At 50.5% G+C, this 14,676-nt stretch overlaps 4 protein-coding genes across 4 annotated transcripts; 1 reads left to right on the forward strand and 3 right to left on the reverse strand.

Moving 5' to 3' along the window:
- TGAM01_v200642 (hypothetical protein) lies at positions 1-3,797 on the reverse strand (the record flags this gene model as incomplete). Its single annotated transcript, XM_018809058.2, has 1 exon — positions 1-3,797. A coding segment is annotated over one exon (3,797 nt), but the record flags the coding sequence as incomplete, so codon positions are not given.
- A 1,255-nt stretch (positions 3,798-5,052) lies between these two features.
- Positions 5,053-7,084, reverse strand: TGAM01_v200643 (importin subunit alpha; the record flags this gene model as incomplete). Its single annotated transcript, XM_018809057.1, has 3 exons — positions 5,053-5,964; positions 6,039-6,548; positions 6,851-7,084. 3 exons carry the CDS (start codon positions 7,082-7,084, stop codon positions 5,053-5,055), a joined length of 1,656 nt encoding a protein of 551 aa, XP_018657724.1.
- An 899-nt stretch (positions 7,085-7,983) lies between these two features.
- On the forward strand, positions 7,984-10,230 carry TGAM01_v200644 (hypothetical protein; the record flags this gene model as incomplete). Its single annotated transcript, XM_018809056.1, has 4 exons — positions 7,984-8,131; positions 8,194-8,333; positions 8,391-9,363; positions 9,437-10,230. The coding sequence occupies 4 exons, from the start codon at positions 7,984-7,986 to the stop codon at positions 10,228-10,230; spliced, it is 2,055 nt and encodes a 684-aa protein (XP_018657723.1).
- Positions 10,231-10,896: 666 nt separating this feature from the next.
- TGAM01_v200645 (hypothetical protein) lies at positions 10,897-14,554 on the reverse strand (the record flags this gene model as incomplete). The annotated part of the gene is made up of 4 exons (XM_024548599.1): positions 10,897-11,811; positions 12,121-13,782; positions 13,849-14,057; positions 14,149-14,554. The coding sequence occupies 4 exons, from the start codon at positions 14,552-14,554 to the stop codon at positions 10,897-10,899; spliced, it is 3,192 nt and encodes a 1,063-aa protein (XP_024406610.1).
- Between the last annotated feature and the right edge of the window lie 122 nt (positions 14,555-14,676).

Raw genomic sequence — 14,676 nt, forward strand, 5'->3', positions numbered from 1 at the left:
AAGTCTCGGATGAAAATCTTGGTCGTCGATATCATGCTAAAATACGACATGTAAGCTGCGTTTCCGGAAAACCCCTGGCTGCCAAACAGCGTGCTGCTGGGATGTATAAACACTCGGCCAGGCTCTTGGCAAAAGTATTTGATTGCCCTCGCCTCGGGATCTAGCTCGACGGCTCCAGACATGGAGCTCGCAAATTTCTTGTCTGGGTACTGGATTCGCGCAATTTGTGGCGTAAAGGCAGAGGCTATCAACGCTCTCAGGAGTAAAGAATTCTGCGTATTGCCAGTTGCTTGGGAAGACGAAGACGGCGAGAAGCCAATTTCCCTCAGGGCGTCGTAGTACTGGGTTCTCGTATTTGAAATGTCAGATAACGTCTGGAAGGACAAAAAGTTCTCGTCGCAGAATCCTCTAATCTGGCGCTGGGGCGTTCCTCGATCTCTCATCATCTCGTCCCACTGGTTAAAGGCCTCCAGGTCCGTAAGCAAATCGCCATCTCCCCTGTAAAAGCGAATTCTAGCTTCTCGAGCTTGGTCTCGCTTCTCTTGAGGTGAAATGAACGGACTCCTGGTGCTGAGAATGGCAGCAATGGTGACGCAGTCATCCAAGCAACCAAAAATGGCGCCAAAGACCATGAGCTTGCCGCATCTCAAGTCGGCCGGCAGCATGGCCAGCTGCTGTCCCATGGCTGTGAGCTCATCTCCATCCAGAGCCCCCATCCGCCGCAGCAATGTCATGGCACCTTCAATTGCTGGAGTTTCAGGCGGGGTTGGAGACCGTCCGAGGAATCGAACTACATCCTTCATGCCCATGGCCCGTACCGACAAGCACAGCTGTTCGAGCGGCACTCGTCTAATCTCGGGCTCAGGACGCGGCGCCATGTTCTGTTCGAGATTTTGGGTGTATAGTTTGTAGCATTTACCTGCTTGGACACGACCGGCTCTTCCTTGCCTCTGCTTGCACGCCGCTCGAGATGCCCATGTTTCTTCTAGCTTCCTCATATTGTTTTGCGGATCAAAGCTAGTCTCCTTCACCTTTCCACTGTCGATGACGACGACAATGTCGTCAATCGTAATGGAAGTCTCTGCAACATTTGTGGCCACAACTACCTTTCGCTTTCCAGGAGGAGCACTTGAAAACACCCTCTTCTGCTCCCTCGTCTCCAAAGAAGCGTGCAGGGGGAGAACATGAAGCGAGTTGATGGCCCTGAGGCTGTTGCAGGCTTGATTAATTTCTCCAACACCGGGTAGAAAGATGAGGATACCTCCCGAGTTTTTATCATATGACAGCTCATAATCAATTGCCTTGACAGCTTCCGCAATCAAGCTGTAATTGATACGATGACCCAGCTTCTGGATGACTCTTCCCATCGTTTCGTCACCAATAAAGCTTCCGTCATCAGGTCCATCAACACCGAATCCTGTCATGCGAACCACATCGTCGAGGTGATACTCTTCAACAGGGAATGTTCGGCCTGAAATCTCAACGCTCCCAACACTCAGGCCCTCTGTTTCAAAGTAAGTCTTGAAAGTCGCGGCGTCAAGCGTAGCTGACATGAGAATTAATTTCAACATGTCCTTCTTCTTGATCATGACCTCTCGAAGCAGATTCAAAAGGAAATCGGTATCCAGGCTTCTCTCGTGAACTTCGTCAATGATGACGTGGCTGACATCGGCCAAAGAGGCCACGACGTCATCTACTCGGCCACCAGACGTCTGGAGTCTTCGCAGTAGCACACCAGTTGTGACAAAGGTGATTCTGGTGTCTCTAGACTGTCGGGACTCGCCGCGGATAGCATATCCTACCTCTCCTCCCACTCGCGAGCATCGCTCCTCTGCCACGCGATCAGCCAATCCCAGTGCCGAAATTCGACGTGGCTGCGTGACAATCATGTTTGCACATCCACCGAGGCCCTTTTCGTACAAATCATCCAGCAGAAATTGAACAGACTGCGTTGACTTTCCTGATCCAGTCTCACCACTGATAATAGTAACGTGATTCTGGTTCACCGTTCTGATGATGGCGTCCTGCATCTGCCAAGCCGGTAAAGCCTGGCGCTTCGTAACCATTTGCTTCTGCGACGGATTCTCTTGTCGACGGAACCATTCTTCCTTGCTCTTTGCGTCTGTAATCCATTTGAGAGGCCTGGGTGGGCCACGGGAGCGCTTGCTTTTGGCCACAGATGTTGCTGGCCGACTTTCAGAGGCAGCAGAGGACACTGCCGAAATGTCTAGAAGCTTGCCTGGGTGACTGATAATGCTGTTGATGTTCTGCTGAATCCAATCGACTGTAAGATATATCTTTGCTGGCTCGTCTCGCAAATCTTGTTCAATATGAGCCAGCATCTGCTTCACGATGCTGAGTTTGATATATGAGGGGAGCTTGGCGACGATGGCAAGAATAATGTGCCTCGGATAGCTTGACCCCTTTCGTACTTGTAGATAAGTTTCCACATCTCCGTTTTGTGCATCCTTGACTGACTCAAGACGTATTTGTATGATGTTATCGCCATCGCGACGGAAGTTGTTGCCGTAGATAGACTCTAACGTGGCCACTTCCTCGTCCCATTGTTCTTGAGGCGTTCCAAAATCAAGGAAATCATCTCCCGATTCTTCTGCGCCCTCTTGGTTTGAGGCAACAGACGGGAAAAGAATGTTCTGCAGCGTTTCCGCAGCCGCATCTTCATTGCCACCATGCTGATCCAACACACGAGTACACAGCTCCAGGGAGTATCCAGTCTGGCAAAGTCGTTGTATTATGCCTTCTCTCTTCAGGTCTGTAGCTCCAATAGTCACACCAGCTGAATACTTCTCGGGAAGAGCCCACCTAGGGAGATCATCCTCGGGAACGTGTATCAGGAGCCATTCCAGGGTTTCTTGGCGATCTTTGCAATACTCCACGGCTTCTGCTACGTGGCTCTGTCGGAAGCCCAGTTTGCCAAGCTCGGAAACGACACTCTTCTTCTCGGCTGGAGTCATGGAGACGTTATGAGGGTTCCATGTCACGCCATCTCGCAGCAGAGACTCCAACTGGATTCGGGTCTGTTTCCCCATCTCGACCTTGGGCACACTCGTCCAGCCCTTCATCACATTGGATCCAGATCCACCGCTGTTGCTCAGAAGCACCAACCCTGCCGCTCCAGGCAATTCCTTGGCTTTGGCCTTGGCCTGTTCAATCTCCTGCCGCTTCTTCTCTGCCGCAGCCTTGGTATCCTGGCGCTCCAGCAAGGTCTTGAACGGATCCGCCTCGTACATCCACGCCTTTCCATCCTTGACATCTTGAGTCTTTAATGCCTGGAAGTCTTTCCACAGAGACTTGTAGTCCGGAGGGAGAACCATGTGTTTGTTCTGCATGCTGCATACCCTGAACAAGGCATACGTAGCAGCCGTGTGCTTGGCCTCGAGAGCTGTATCCCTCAGTAACAGATGCTTATGAGATAAAGGGATCTTGAAAGGCTCCAGCGTAATGGTCTGCTGGGTCTTGAGGTCTTTGGCGCTCAGCGTTACCCAGACCGAGAAGCCCTCAGGCGTCTTCCGCGTATCGTACACCGGCCTGTCCCATTTCTGCTTCTGACAGTACTCGCTGAGCAGATTCACCGGCAGCTTGCCTGTCCAGGACGAGCCTCCAATGATCTGCTTCACCGTCGGCTTAGGGGCAACCGGCGGCAACACCTCAGCAGAGGCCGTATCTGCGGCCTTTTGCCCCTTTTTACCTTTACTGCCGCCGTTTCCATCCTTGGATGCTGCAGAGGCTTGGCTTGGTGCAGGCGCTGGGGCCTTCACCTTGCCTTTCTTTACCATGCTATACCGAGATGCGGATGTGCCACTAACAGAAGCCGGGTCGTCTCTTCAGCTTCGGGTTGGAGTCGAGACTTTTGGCGTGTGAAAGCGGTGACGAACTCAGAACGCTGCAATGGTGAATGTCTAGCAGAAAGGAATAAGCAAACAGCCAAGTGATCCAGATACACATCAATCAGGGCAATCTGGCCCGTTACTCCGATACGGTCAGGTTTTTTATCGTCTGCGGTTCTTCTTAGATGCTAGACGTATCGGCGTTGCAAATTTTATGGGGCGGATATAAGGCTCCTCAACAAGTTTCGCACTGTATACCTGCTGATTAAAGGGCGCATCACATACAGTGCCTTTCAAAAAATTACAAGCACTGAGTGATAACGGCAACGGTGACCTGAAGATGGCCAATTGCCAAATACTCTGCCCAGCAGCTCTTCCTAAGAACGCAAAGCAAAGCCAACTAAATGTACCTACGTGATTGAGATCTACATGAGCTTCGATTTTGGGGCCGAGAGCGACCTTACTTGGCCGCATACTTCATACTTCATATTTCATGTCGGCTTCTCTGGTTTATAATAGTGATAGGATCATCTGCTTCTTATTTTACTACTTGAAAATGTAGACATGAGATGCACAAACACTTGATTGTTGCATCCAGAGCAGCTTGCTTTGTTGACGCCTCTCCCGGTAATAGCACAATGCACTGGCACTGGCTTCGTATCCGCATCGTCAACCATGGTGTATGCCTTCAGACCACCAAACCAGACCAGACAGAGCCAGGTAGAGTAGTTGATCGGGGGTCACGCGGGCCTCGATGCTCGCTCTTCATTGACCACGGCCATCTAGGCCCATACCCACAAAGTTTTCGTCCCAAGATCTCCCTCTCCAGACTATCCGCATTGCTTTTCTTCCATCACAGCGTCATCTCAGGCTGGAGCTTTCAAGCTACCATAGGGCCTGCTATTTTCGTTGGGCTACTCTGTTCCTTACCCTTCTCTCATTCATCATCTTCCTCTCCTCGCACAAATTGCCAAGCCAAATTAAACGGGGGAATAGTGTAGTGTTGCCAAAGGGTTTGGGGGTTTATGAGCAGAGATATGACACAAGGTGGTCTCTTGCTCGTGTTCATGACAATAATAATAAAAGTGCGTTGGGGGAGTTGTTATGGTCTTGGGGAAGCCAATCAATTTGGGAGGCGGGACGTGCTCAGCTAGTTGGTTGCACGAGAGCATCAACCTTAAAGCTCAAAAGTTCGCAGATCTTCCTACATATCCATAGAATCACCTCCATTGGCAAAGTTGAATCCTCCAGCTTGCGCAGCGCCGTTGGTGCCGAAACCAAATGTGCCGTTGGCGCCGGTGGGCTGAGAAGCGCCCTCATCTGCGTTCTCTTCCTCGTCGGAAAAGTACTTCTCGATGATGTTGTACGCCTTCATGTAAATCTCCTCGTTGGCGTTGTTCTGGCAATCGTGGATCTTCTCCATGCCACCGCACTCTTCAATGAACAGGGCATAGCGGTTGATCGAGTCGGCACCTTCACCTGCGGCCTGTCTATCCAAGTCGCCTATCTTGAGGATGTTTTCTAAGCCATCAAGGGCAACCTGTATGATCTTGTTGTCGGGGCAAGCAAGGAGATCGCACAAGGGCTTGATGCAGCCTTGAGCGACGAGGTATCGAATCTGCTCAGGCTTCTGGAGGCCGCCTGAAGTGGCGTTGCTGATAGCCCAGCAAGCCTCCTTGCGAGTCTTGAGGTCGCCATTCTGCAAGAGGTGGATCAGAGGAGGAATGATGTTGGCATCGATGACAGCCTGGATCTGAGAAGAATTTCCGGCAGTGATGTTGGAGATGGTCCAGCAGGCTTCCTTGCGAATACCATCCTTGGTTGAGCTCAGAAGAGACAAAAGGCAAGGAAGGGCGCCGCTGTTGATGATGACCTGAGTCTGGACATCGTCACCAGTAACAATGTTGCCAACAGATCGAAGAGCAGGAGTCTGCACTGAGGTGGATGCGTGAAGAAGAAGCTCAACGAGTCTACGAGGAATACCGGCCTCGATAACAGCCTGAATCTTATCGTTGGAACCGTCGGACAGGTAAGAAATGGCCCAGCAGGCATCGATCAGGACCTCGTCATCAAGAGAGTACACAAGCTTGGCCAGGACAGGAAGGGCCGGAGCAATCTATATGAAAGGATGGTCAGATATCATCAGATAAAAGAAGAGTCACAAAGTCTCAAAGGCTCGAGAAAACATACAGTGTTCCAATCGGGCTGAGGGGTCTTGCCGCGGCAAAAGTTGCTCAAGGTCCAGGTCGCGTTACGAAGCATGCTGAGCTTGCGGCTGTCTCCCAGCAAGCTAAGCAGGGGCTTGAGAGCTCCGCAGCTAAGGACATAGTCGCGGCAATGAGGGCTGTCACCAGCAATGTTACCAAGTGCCCAGACGGCCTGCTCTCGCACATCGGGCTCAGGGCTGGCAAGGAGCTCGACGAAGATGGGAACAGCGCCAGCCTCAATGACGACCTGGGTTTGGGTGGCCGAGCCAGAGGCGATGTTGGTCAGGGCCCAAGCAGCCTCGAACTGCACCAGGGTGTGGGGGGATCGCAGGAACTCGACGAAGCGGCTGACGACACCGGTCTTGATGACCTCCTCGATGGGAGGGTTCCGCTCCTTGGACAGCAGCTTTCGGAACTTGGTGGTGGCTTGGATTTGGAGATCGATCTGGTCGGAGAAGACACCAGATACCATCTGAGGAAGATCCTCGTTCAACTGTTCGGTATCATGTTAGCAATGCCTTGGCAATATTCACATTCTCTCATCGTTTCAAAGCCGCCGTGCCGTTGCTGAGCTGGACCAAGCCTGCAGAATTGCTGATGTGCAGCTCTATGCCCAGTCGGTCAGAGCGGCGCCCACCAGAGGATGTGGGGTTCAGTCATAATTCCCCCACATCACAGGCAAAAGAAGGTCCCAGCATCACGACACAGCGCTGCAAGGTAAATAGGATCCTCGCAAGGGAAAAAGGCTAGGGTTGAGACAGAATAGAATAAAGAAGAGAGCTGAGCTCTGCATACCTGAGACTCGGTAGGGGCGGACTCATCGTCGCTGTCGGGCGCAGCGCCCAGAGCAGCACCCGGGCGGCTATCACCAGACCCAATGCCTCGTCGCTTGGCTAGGTTTTCCTCGCGCTTCGCCTTGCGGATCTCGACCTGCTGCTCCTCGCGGCGGCGGCGGAGCTCATCGGGCTTGAATGTGTTCTTGGCCTTGAACTGGGTTCGGCGATGCTCTGGGATATAGCGGTCCGCCATGGTGCTGACGACGATGCGCTTCTGGCAGACGAAGACGACGGAAGGCGGGCTGAGCAGGGGTTGTAGAGTTGCTGCGCGGGGACGGTTCACAATGCGAGCTGTAGCGCCGTCGACGATGGAATTGTCTGCTTCAGGCTGCTATTGGATGCGTCCCTACTTTTTCGGAGTAAGGTGCAGAATGGGGAAAAAAAAAGAGGTTCTTGGGGGGAAAGGGAAGAAATCGGAGGGTTACAGGGCAAAGTCAAAATCAAATACTAAACTTAGATAGGCGGCAAGAATTGACTGCGGCAAACTTTACGGTTGCTGGAGCGCTGAACCGCCGCTAAAAGCTTTCACTTGCCGCTGACGCTGAGACAGGATGCCTAAGGCACAAAGCGTGGCTGGACCAAGGGCATGCAGCCGTCCCTCAGTATCGCGCAGTACTTGATTACCCCGCCTTGAGCTGGTGGTCACTGCGGTACAGCATGCTAGAAGCTACGTGCTGTTTCTACCGGCTTGAGACTTGATTCACAATAGAGCTTGTACTCAGTACCTGTACTTCCGCGCATTTATGATTCACAGCTGAGACTGCGATGATAAGTACTAACCATGCAGGTTCCTATGAGGCGTATAAAGTCATCACTTTCAGTGGTTTCAGTGAAGTACGAGGAGAATTATGTCATCTGCCCGCTTTCGCTCGGTGCCCATCACGTGCTCTCGCGCCTTGTAAATCAACCCCTCGGCTCCATAATTAGTCCTCTTTCAGCGAGACGCGAATCCATCGCTGATACGCGTCGTTCTGTCACATAATCCGCCTAACACCCAATATACGCCGCATCGAGCTGGGACTTACTAATTGGGCACCGCCTATACTTCAGATGAGGCTTAGTTGAATCGCATAATCAAAACCATGGTCAGCCATGGCTCCTCACCCCAACGAGCAGCAAATCTCACTGCCCAGCAGCTTCACATCGATTCAGGACTTATATAAACGTGGACGTGGAAACTTGGTGAACGTCATTGGCATTATCAAAGACTTCAAGCCCCCCATTCGCACCAGGGGAACTGGTAAGCGCTGCTTTATTGGATATCTCACGCCCATGTTTCTAAATTACGGCTGGCACGTCTAGATCACAAGTGTGAGATCTGCTTGTATGATCGCTGTAGCGAAGATGGCTCGTTCGATTCCATTACACTCAACGTTTTCCGGCCAGAAAATGAGATGCCAGATCCAGGCCTTGGCGATGTGATAGTGTTGTTCCAAGTCAAGGTCGGCTCGCCTTTGTCTCCCAAGATAGCAAACTTGTTATGCTAAGTAAGATGCCAGTTTCAAGAGCGCTCTGAAGTCCTATCACTCGTAACGCACAAGACTACAGATATTCATTTGTATTCGGCACGTCAGATTCCACCTCCACCGGAGAGTGCCTCGAATGCACTCCGCCCCGAGCCACGGAAAGCAACCCACAAACCCGGGCAGCCAATACATGAATACGTCTCATTCTTCTATCACTCAGTCGATAAGAGCTGCATCCCATCCGAAGTAGAGTTCCAGGACATCAAGGCGAAATATATCACTGCCAATGAGAAGTTCAAGGAGCTCAAAGATGTCCAGGTTGACACATTTGTCGATGTGATAGTTCAACTAGTCAGACAGCCCTACGACAACGACTACAGAATCACTCTCTGGGTATCGGATTACACTGAGAACGACAGCTTCTTTAATTTTACATGGAAGGGGCCTACTATTCGTGCAGATAAGCCCGCGGATCCTCATGAATATGAATCCGTCATGCCATACGTTGCAGACTCGGGAGGGGAGTGGAAAGGTCCGTTTGGAAAACGAAGCATGCAAGTCACTTGCTTCGATCCGCATACGGCATACGTCAGAGAACAAGGCCTTTCCATAGGTTCTTGGGTCTTTCTTCGAAACCTTCATATCAGAAAAGGGCGCAACGACGCAAATATCGAGGGCTTCATGCGAGAAGATCTAAAGATTAACATCGCGCAGATGGATACCAAAGACACAGTATCTCCTGATCCTCGCCTCAAAGAGGCTCTTCGCCGCAAGCGTGGCTATGAAGAGCTAAAGAAGATTCAAAGCCAAGAGATATTCAACGCGTCGTGGGCTGGAAAGAAGAGAAAGAGTGACTTGGCCGAGATGGGAATAACATCAAGCGATAAGCCAAAGAGGAACAAGAATAAAAAGAAGTCAAAGAAGAAATCGATGGGACATGAAGAGTCTGTGACATCGTCAGCTGTAGGCTCGACTATATCATCAACAAATGATAATAACTCAAATGGTAACTCTCTCCGTCTTTCTTTTCCTTGCCCTCGTTCAAGATTTTTTGCACCACTTTGACCTAACAAGATCAGTCAAATGCGAATACGAAAACAAACCCATCAGCACCTTCGAAGATATCTTAGATCCTATATACTACAAAACGAAAATCAACAGCAAGGAAGTCGAATTACAGCTTCCCTTTGTAAACTTGAACTACCGCGCGGACGTGCGAGTCATCAATTTCATGCCTCCCGACCTCAGAGATTTCGCTCAGCCAAAAAGGATGTCGGAATATGCGATGCTCTCTGATTATGAGGAGTCGGATGCAGATTCCGACGAAGAGAGAGGGTCAATAGCGGACCGTGCCGCGGTGCGACAGTGGGAATGGCGATTCTTCTTGGAATTAGAAGATGCAAACTCTCCCAACGACCATGGTGGGAAGAAGAAAACTCTCTGGGTAGCAGTAAACAACTTTTCTGCGCAGTGTCTTTTGAATCTGGACGCCTCTGATTTACATCAAGACGAGGATAATCTCGATATCTTGCGTGATCGGCTATTCCTCCTATGGGGAGAACTAGAAGAAAAGAAGAGCATCAGAGAAGAAAACAAGCGCCGCGCAGCTCGGGCAGCTCTATCAAATACAAATCTGAATCGGCCTCCGTCGCACAGTTCCGACGATGAGGGCCCTGCGCCGCGGAAACATGAAACAGAACTACGATCGTCGCAAATCAGCAACCTGCCATTTAGTTGCTGCATTCGCCAATACGGAGTCAAAGTTCGCGAAGAGGATCCGGCCAAGGCGGACGCAGGCAAAGGCAAGCGGTGGCAGCGAATGTTTGGACTGTTCGGAACAAAGATTGTCACACATCAGCAACAGGCCGTTTAGTTGCTGCATTCGGTAATACGGAGTCAAAATTCGCGAAGAGGGGACTAAAATTGCAGGTGATTGGGTTGAAACTTTGTGAGACCGATAAGCTATACGTTAAGAAGGCGTTTGTTTTCTTCTTTTCTTAAAGCTTTACTTTGTAGTAGATTGCAATGTATTAGAACCAGTGAGATAGGCCATTTTCATATTAGAAAGAACAAAGCTTGAAACGTACTATTATCAACTTGTTGGATATCCCTTTACACGTTAATTTGCCAGCACTTCCCCATTGTTGCGGGAATCGTGGTCGCGCGACCTACAACTAAATCAAATCTCTTAACCTCTCTCAATTGCCCTTTTTTGCTCAAGAAAGCACCAAAGTCGTCAAAAAGAAATGAGAAAAATCAAGTGCAAGAAAGAAACGCGAGACAGGAATTCATTGATGCCGCATTTTGATATAAGAACAAACCACAAGGCATGACACAAAGACAAAGATATAATATAACGGATACCCTGGCATTTAAACAACAAGATCCCTCTTGCCCCCTAAGCAAAATAAAGCAAAAACTGAAAAGCCCTCTGATCATTATCCACAGTGAGGGGTGCTTTCGTAAATCCTCCCTTTTCCCAACTGTTTCCTGCCCTTTTTGTTTTTCACACTGGATTTTCTACCCCTTTCTCGTTCATTTAATCTCCAAGAATGTCGTCATCTGCATCGTGATTTGGCACTTCAGCGTCTTCGTGCTCTTCATTGTCCTCATCGTCCTCAATAGGATCGTCCATCAACTCTCTGCGACGAAGATCTTCTTTCGAGCCCTCTTCTGGTTCGTTGTCCTCGAATATGTTATCGTCATCGTCCTCATCGTGAATAACTTCAGCGCTGAGGGCTGGTTTTTGTGGCTTTTCTGCTGGTGCCACCGCCGCTTTGGTGGCAGCCTTTTTATTGCGCTTCGCCATCTTCTCTTCGTCAAGGTAAGCGACAACCTCTTTGAAGTTGTGCCCCAGCTTAGTCTCATTGCGCTGTAGCCGCCGCTTCAGTTTATTGACAGCATTGCCCTTGGGATCGATCAAGCTTGCCGTTATAACAAGAACGTATTTGGCAGTCAGTTCGCACAAAGACTTTTCAGCCTTGAGCTCAGCGGCAAGCCGTTCCTCCTTCGAAAGGCCTTCGTCATCATCTTCATCGTCAGACGACTCCTCATCATCAACTGGGTCTTCGTCTTCCGCCGGTTCGTTTAACAGTCTCTCTTTCTTGGCCTTCTTCGCAAATATTTTCTCAGCGCCATCGAATATTGATGTGAGCTCAGAGACGAGATTGGATTCGATATTCTGCACCAAGACTTTGAACTTTTCGCCGCCGCCGGCTTGAGAAGAAGAAGTTGATGGGCGGAAGTTGCTAATCACCGGACGCATGGTTGCAAATGTCAAGTGCAAATCGCAGAGACTACCAGTGGCATATAGACGGAGCTGATCGATAGAAGATCGAGATGAAAAGGTCACGATCAAGTGTTTTCGGTAAGTCTGTCGCAACACTGATAGGCTATCAAGCTCTTCATCTGCAATGCTGACGCCAGAAGATAGTTGTTGTGCCAGATTGCGCGTCTTCCACATGAAATAGAATTGGCAAGCCTTAATTGCCAAAGTAACAACGTCATCTTCCAAATTATCAATCTCGTCTGTTAGGGCCACAAACTCTCCACGGTGCACAATGTTAATCAAGATCTGAATGGCCGGAGCCGTTGAGTCACCCTTGGATGGGGCAATTTCAAGGACGTCGACACAGTCTGATATGCTTGCCAGTTTGCTGATCTTCATCAACACAGTAGACAACTCCCGAAGCGGTGCTTCATCCAAATTTCCTCTTGCGGAAAGTTCACAAGTCTTGTCAAAGCTTCGGAGGGAATTAATGACGACCTCCCAAAGAACGGACAGCTTGCTGTCGGCCATTTCCTCCAACTCTTCAAATTGGCGAGCGTGCAGCAGAGCGGCCGCGGCCTCAGTCAAGACAATCTTATCGTCGTGTCTGTTGAACTGCGTAATAATCTCGTCCAGTAGCTTCTCGTATATGCTCGAATCTTGTCGCAATCGCTGGAAAGCATCGAGCTTAAGGTAGCGCTCTAGCCGAAGGACAATCGCCGCCGTCTCAGGCTCTGCACCATACTTGCTCAGTAACTTTGGGATATTCGTGGCCAATTCCAGCGCCAGCTCCTCCTGGGCTTCAGCTGCATCAGAGCGAGGGCCACGCTTCTTGCCTTTGTCATGGTCGGCAAGCAGCAACAAGCTCGACTTGATAGCGGAGCTCAGAACGTCAAGGAGAATCTTTTCTTCTTCGGCAGTAGGTGCAACAGCCTTCTTGAAAGCCTCTTCTGACGGATTGCTCTTTGACTTTGATCTCGACTTAGATTTGGTGCTTGTGGTATGGTCGTACAAGAGATATCCGGCCAGGATCTCCCAAGTCTTAATTTCTGGAATTTTGTCATAAAGCACCTGAGAAGCCAGAGAGATTCTTGTTTCCGGCGTAGTATTGCCCAACAAGTCAACGTCGAGGTCCAACGGTGATCCTTCCGCTTGCTGAGACTCCTCAACCTGAGCGTCATAAATGGTGAGGGTTTCGGCCAGAGATTTCAGATTGAGCCAGTCCTTTCTCGGAGCGTCATAATTGTCTTCTCCAGCAAGGTCCAGCTCTTCCAAGACTTCGGAGCCGCCCATCTCTTCAACTTTGCCCTCAATCACATCATCAATGCAGGCAACGAAAAATCCAACAACGGCTTTCCGAACCCTGATTTCACTATCAAAGACGAGTCTCCCAATGGCATCGATCTCGTTAGGCTCAAGAATGGCAGCGGCTCGCAGCGAGTCGATAACAGTAATGGCAGTGACTCTAACAGAGACGTCGGCGTCGCCCGTTGCCATTTCGATCAACCGAGGGCGGAATCGGTCAATAAAGTGACCTAGCTGTTGTGCGTCGCGTTTGAAAAGCCTTCCCAGCTGCTTCAAAACCTCTTGTCGCGTACCAGCATTAGTATCAGACAGCATCCAGCCCAGATAGCGCAGGTAGCCAGGCTCTAAGAAGACTGTTGGCAGATCCCAAATCCAATTTCCGAGTGCCTCAACACACTCAACTCGAATCCTCGGATCGATATCGCGGTATCGATGAACGAAAACAGTGTCGAAGAAGGACTGAATAGAGTCGTTGCAGATCTTCCTATTGTTGTTTGCTTCGGCTAAGCTACGCTGGATTTCGTCGGTCTTGCTTTTGTTTTTGCTCTTTTTCGCAGCCTGTGACTGCTGCTCAATGTTTGCAATGCGTCGATCGAGGATGCTGGCGACTTCAACGAGAGTGGATTGCACTGCCAAAGAAATGGTAGTCGCTGTGTGACGGAAAGGGCGCAGCGGCGAAGACGACATGCTAGCCAGCCAAGCATGGAGGTTATCGACAAGATCGACATCCTTGTACATGACGTCGGTTTCGTGCAGTAAAGAAATAAGAGCATGGACGAATGAGATGAGCAAGTCTCGAAACGACCGTGTGGTCTTGGACCGGGCAATCAGCGGGTAATCGACGATTTGTTGCTATCAACACAGTTAACTTTGTTTCCACCAACAAGATTATTTATCGGTTGCTATTCCGAGACGCACCTCTTGGTAAACACTCTGCAAATCTAGTAGTCGGTTGGGAATATTCTCCGGATCACGGATGTCGTCAATCGTTACTTCTAGGTCGCAGCCAGCGCATCGCAAGATGCAGTTAATGAGATCGCCCAAGGCATCCGCATCGCCAAGTTTGTACTTTTCCAGCCATTGTTGAGCAACAAACTGGGCAGAGTCACCGGACGCAAAGATATCCGCTGTAGAACACAAAATAAATATATCAGTATTGAGACTATGGAGGGGGGTGGAGGGGCAGGCTGTGGAGATTGTGCGTGCACGCAAACATACCATATAGTCCAGTTCCTTTCTCTCCTGGATCGATGCGGACAGTCTTCTTGGGCCTGCTGGGAATGCGCGCAATAGTTCCCGACACGGCAGGTCGCGCGCCGTTGATTTTGGGCTTCTTGATGCTTGGTTTCTTTGCGCGAGTGGTTTGCGACGGCTTTCGCGGCTTCGGCGCAGCATGGTCCTCGTCACTGGCAGCGTCACTGGCGGCATCGCTCATCTCCTCGTCCGACTCAACCTCTCCATTCTCTGCCCCTTCGTCTCCCTCGTCATCATTCCGTTTACGCTTCGACGCTGACGCTGTCGGCTCCGGCGCGTATTTCGTGGGTGCTTTAACGACGCGTCCAGATCGTCGACGCGCCGCAGTGTCTGGCTCTGGCGACGCGGTGGCGCTGGCGCTGGCGTCCATTTCGTCGAGTCTTTGGCGATGGAAGTGTCTCTATTTCTTCATGAGGATGCTCAGATGCCAGGCCGGGCAGCAGCAGGTCCGGGCAATTTGCGGCGATGGGCGAATTTGTGGCGCCCTGGTCG

This window comes from Trichoderma gamsii, assembly GCF_001481775.2.
Source record: "Trichoderma gamsii strain T6085 chromosome Unknown Scaffold_2.2, whole genome shotgun sequence".
Lineage (NCBI taxonomy): Eukaryota > Fungi > Ascomycota > Sordariomycetes > Hypocreales > Hypocreaceae > Trichoderma > Trichoderma gamsii.